Below are 5,111 nucleotides of genomic sequence, written 5' to 3' on the forward strand. Positions count from 1 at the left end.
ATGGCTGGGCGAAAACCTGCTCTAAAAACCATTGACTGGGTAGCTTTTGTGGAGATCATACCCTGAAACCAGAAGGCCATTGCCAACTCCCTGAAATCCTGGAATGAGATGCTTACCTCCAGGTTGGCTACTCTTCCTGAGAAACCACCTGCTACCGACTGGGCTTACTACAAGGCCAATGTGGCAAAGGCTGGCTTGGTAGGTGACTTTGAGAAGAAGTTTAATGCCCTGAAGTTTCCTGTGCCAGAGGATAAATACACTGTCCAGGTGGATGCTGAGGATAAAGAAGATGTGAAAAGCTGTGCTGAGTTTTTATCCCTCTCAAAGGCCAGGATTGAAGAATATGAAAAAGAGCTGGAGATGATAAAGAACATCATTCCATTTGATCAAATGACCATTGAGGATCTGAATGAAGTCTTCCCAGAAACCAAATTAGACAAGAAGTATCCCTATTGACTTCACAAGCCAGTTGAAAATTTATAAACTTGAGTTGAGGAGAAAGCCCTGGTCCTCATATTATAAATGTTGGATATTAAAAATAATGATATGGATAAAAAGAACATTCATCCAATTTATGTGTACAGTTGGTCTAGGGAGTGACCAATACGCAATCTCTTCCTCTGGATTCTTGCCAGAAATTCTCCAGCTGTCACATCTTCCTGCTAAAACACCCTGCAGGTCTGCCTCTTGTGCTCTGAGGTCAGTGGCACACAGACAACCTCAAATGGCAGGGCTCCTGCAGACCTGTGTCCATATGCGGGGAGGACAGACTCTAGGAGGGAGTTCTTGCCCAAGGGGTGGGGAGAACTAATGTTTAAAACAGGTGAAGGGATCCCTGGGTGGCGCAGCAGTTTAGCGCCTGCCTTTGGCCCAGGGCGCGATCTTGGAGACCCGGGATCGAATCCCACGTCAGGCTCCCAGTGCATGGAGTCTGCTTCTCCCTCTGCCTATGTTTCTGCCTCTCTCTCTCTCTCTCTCTGACAATCATAAATAAATTTAAAAAAAATTTTAAAAAGGTGAAAACAGTGAAAGATGACAACGATGTTCAGTGTGTAACCTTTCCAGGAAAGCACACGAGGCCTTCCACATACAACCTGGAAAATTTAGCTCCCTGGGTCTTCAGTATTTCAGGAAATTGAGAGAAGGAGAGGGCTGCAACCAGGGTCATCATATAGGAGGAAGTTCTAAGCATCCTGTGCAGAGGAGGCCACTTGTACACGGCGACCCTTCATTCCACTGGATGTGACAGTGATGTCAGACAAATTGGTGTAGACACCACCTCAGTCCTGAGTGGCCCATGAAAATCCAAGGGATTTGTGGTAGAAACACAGAGATGGAGAGAGAGGCAGTGACATAGGCAGAGGGAGAAGCAGGCTCCCTGCACAGATCCTGATGGGGGGCTTGATCCCAGGACTCCAGGATCATACCCTGAGCCAAAGACAGACACTTAACCCCTGAGCGACCCAGGAGTCCCTCACACCAAGAAAATGAGAGTGTAGCCTAAAAGTCTATGCCACATTCAGGGGAGACCACATGTGGGGAGACTCGTCCAGATCATAGGAGGTAAGTGGTCAGAGCTCTCGAGACAGGACCTGTGTCCCATGGCCAACTGATCCCCATGTCATGCAGGGTGAGGTGGTGTCAGGATGCCAGAACACAGTTGAGACTTATTTCTGAGGGCTCAGGCTGGATCAGAGCTGGGAACACCACCTGGCACTGACTGTGACCTCTGCTCAGGGCTCACAGCTGGGACCTCCTGAACCGCACACCAGCCCCAAGCCCCTCCTCTGCCCACCCCCCCTGACATGCTCAGGCAGAGGGAACTGACCCAGAACCAGGGAGGGGTCAGAGAGCCGGGGTCTCATTTGCATGGAAGAGCCCCTCCCTCTCTCAGAGGATGAAGAGGAGAAGGGAGAGATGAGGGGAGGCTCTGCTCAGCTGAGGGGCCACTGAAAACAGGATCCGTGATGACCTCCACCATGGGCTGGTCCCTCTCATCCTCACCCTCCTCGCTCACTGCGCAGGTGACTGGATGTGGGACAGGGCGAGGGGCCCTGGGAGGACATATGCAATCCAGACTCCAGCATCACCCTGTCTATTCTCTCCTTCTTGCAGGGTCCTGGGCCCAGTCTGTGCTGACTCAGCCGGCCTCAGTGTCTGGGTCCCTGGGCCAGAGGGTCACCATCTCCTGCACTGGAAGCAGCTCCAATGTTGGTTATGGCAATTATGTGGGCTGGTACCAGCAGCTCCCAGGAACAGGCCCCAGAACCCTCATCTATGATAGTAGTAGCCGACCCTCGGGGGTCCCTGATCGATTCTCTGGCTCCAGGTCAGGCAGCACAGCAACCCTGACCATCTCTGGGCTCCAGGCTGAGGATGAAGCCGATTATTACTGCTCATCCTATGACAGCAGTCTCAGTGGTGGCACAGTACTCCAGGCGTGTGGGGAAGTGAGACAAAAACCCACTTACCCATCTGCAAAGTGAGTGAGCGCCCCAGCAGCTGCCTGCTTAGGATTCCCCTGGGTTTCTGCTCATTCTTCAGTTGATGCCCTGAACACGGGTGCATCTTGGGGACCTCCTGGAAATGGCACCTGCTTCATCATCTCTGACCTCAGAGTATCTCAGAGTAGCCCATTGTGCACAGAGGGTGTCAAAGGAATGAGAAAGTTTTGCCTTTGGGATCAGGGACTGGTTCTTTTAGGCTAGAGTACATTCACTTGTCATCTTCTGATTTCTCAGTAAAAGAAACACTCTTAGGCCACGAAGCTATCATGGTCCTTCATCCCCATCCCTGTTCTGCTGATGCACATGTCAGCTTTTTTTACAGCTGGCAACATTATTGCCTTATCTTCAACCAGGTGATGATTTCTTCTTATTATTTGATGATTGCAAGGAACACATAAATCAATGCCACACTCAGAAATATAAAAGGTAAAAAAAAAGCTTTCTAGAGAAACATTCCCACGTGAATGTTTATGGAAACTTTATTCATAATTAGCACCCCTGAAAGCAATAAAAAATATACACACTGATTTTTATACCAGCTTTTTATGAAATATCCAGACTTGAAGTAACGAAGATTTACTCCAACCTGATGTATAGTCGTAGAGTGTGATAGTAGTCAACATTTAAAGAAATAAGTTCTTAAGTTCAAAAACATGCATGAATATTAACTGCATATTTCTTCAGGATGAGATACCACCTCACACCAGTGAGAATGGGGAAAATTAACAAGGCAGGAAACAACAAATGTTGGAGAGGATGCGGAGAAAAGGGAACCCTCATACACTGTTGGTGGGAATGTGAACTGGTGCAGCCACTCTGGAAAACTATGTGGAGGTTCCTCAAACAGTTAAAAATAGACCTGCCCTACGACCCAGCAATTGCACTGTTGGGGATTTACCCCAAAGATTACAAATGCAATGAAACGCCGGGACAACCTGCACCCCGATGTTTCTAGCAGCAATGGCCACGATAGCCAAACTGTGGAAGGAGCCTCGGTGTCCAACGAAAGATGAATGGATAAAGAAGATGTGGTTTATGTATACAATGGAATATTACTCAGCTATTAGAAATGACAAATACCCACCATTTGCTTCAACGTGGATGGAACTGGAGGGTATTATGCTGAGTGAAGTAAGTCAGTCTGGAGAAGGACAAACATTATATGTTCTCATTCATTTGGGGAATATAAATAATAGTGAAAGGGAATATAAGGGAAGGGAGAAGAAATGTGTGGGAAATATCTGAAAGGGAGACAGAACGTAAAGACTGCTAACTCTGGGAATGAACTAGGGGTGGTAGAAGGGGATGAGGGCGGGGGGTGGGAGTGAATGGGTGACGGGCACTGGGGGTTATTCTGTATGTTAGTAAATTGAACATCAATAAAAAATAATAAAAAATATAAGAAATAAGTTCTTAAGTTCAAAAACATGCATGAATATTAACTGCATATTTCTTCAGGATGAATAACACATAAAAAGCTAAATTCCACATCATGGGAATTTCATTGTAATTTGGAAGATGTGGGTATCTAGAGGTGGCAAGGAGGCCAGTGATTGACAGCGGTGGAGGAAGGAGGAGGGGGAGTGTGTTAGGCGACTCTATTCGAGGTGATGTCACTCTCCTACATGGCACTGTGAAGGCAGCCGCACCCCAGTGCTGTGTTGTCACAGCTCAGTAAAACTGTACCCCAGAGTGACAGCTCTTCATGCAGGCAGAGAATGTCTTCTAGAAGTCTGGGGTCCATGACAGCTCACAGGGAATATCATCTCATCCACTTCTCCAAGGAGGTGTGACCCTTGTCCCCAAAGGGGGAGGACAGGAAGGTGGAGACCTCAGGGAGTGTGAACAGGAAATTTGAAAAGGGAGCAAGGAAACTGCACGTGAGCCCCTTAGGATGACAGAGTGTGTCCCCTGGGCTGAGGGCTCAGTCCTTGTCATGTGTCAGGGCCGGGCCTGGAATTGAACCGTAACGTCCAAGGTCATAGGTGATGGTAGACATCGTTGTCCCTTCAGGAACAGAAGGTCCTGTGTTGTGAGAGTCTCAACCTCTCCATAGCAAGTGTGGAGATCGGACCCGCCCTTATGGTTCTGGAGACGATTGCCCTAGGACACTGGATACAGCTACAACACTGAATAGTTTGAAAACTAATGGTTGATTATTTATAAACCTGCAAATTACGCACACACCTGGGGCCACAGACAGAGGTCATCGTAGAGACAGAGCGAGCTTCTATCCTCCCCCCCCAGGAGAGTGGACAGAGGCTCAGCTGACAGAGGAGCTGGGGTGAGAGACAGAGACAGAGAGAGACAGAGACCAGGCCTCGAGGACCCACCTTGGAGTCCATGGGGGCAGCATCCCTGATGTCTTTGTCCATGTGCTCCCTGCCCTGGGGATGGTCCTGACCCCAAGCCTCACTCTAATCCTGAGAAAGCAGTGGAGCAGTGGGGACAGTAGGAGACAGTCGCCAGGAAGGGAGCCACAGCAGGGGGTTCTGAGCCATTTGGAGTCATTAGGTGCAGCCTCAGGAGGGTGGGTGGGACCTGGGTATGGCCTGTCCTCCATGCACAAGGTTTGGGGACCCACAATCACTGGAGGCAGAGGGC

The 5,111-nt window shown here is 48.9% G+C and overlaps 1 protein-coding gene and 1 pseudogene across 1 annotated transcript; both read left to right on the plus strand.

Moving 5' to 3' along the window:
• On the plus strand, positions 1 to 483 carry LOC119877600 (annotated as a pseudogene).
• Positions 484 to 1,510: 1,027 nt separating this feature from the next.
• Positions 1,511 to 4,640, plus strand: LOC119869117 (immunoglobulin lambda variable 1-40-like). Its single transcript, XM_038574505.1, has 4 exons — positions 1,511 to 1,563; positions 1,960 to 2,024; positions 2,116 to 2,450; positions 4,521 to 4,640. The coding sequence occupies exons 1-4, from the start codon at positions 1,511 to 1,513 to the stop codon at positions 4,638 to 4,640; spliced, it is 573 nt and encodes a 190-aa protein (XP_038430433.1).
• The last annotated feature ends 471 nt before the right edge of the window (positions 4,641 to 5,111 follow it).

Source organism: Canis lupus, chromosome 26, assembly GCF_011100685.1.
Source record: "Canis lupus familiaris isolate Mischka breed German Shepherd chromosome 26, alternate assembly UU_Cfam_GSD_1.0, whole genome shotgun sequence".
Lineage (NCBI taxonomy): Eukaryota > Metazoa > Chordata > Mammalia > Carnivora > Canidae > Canis > Canis lupus.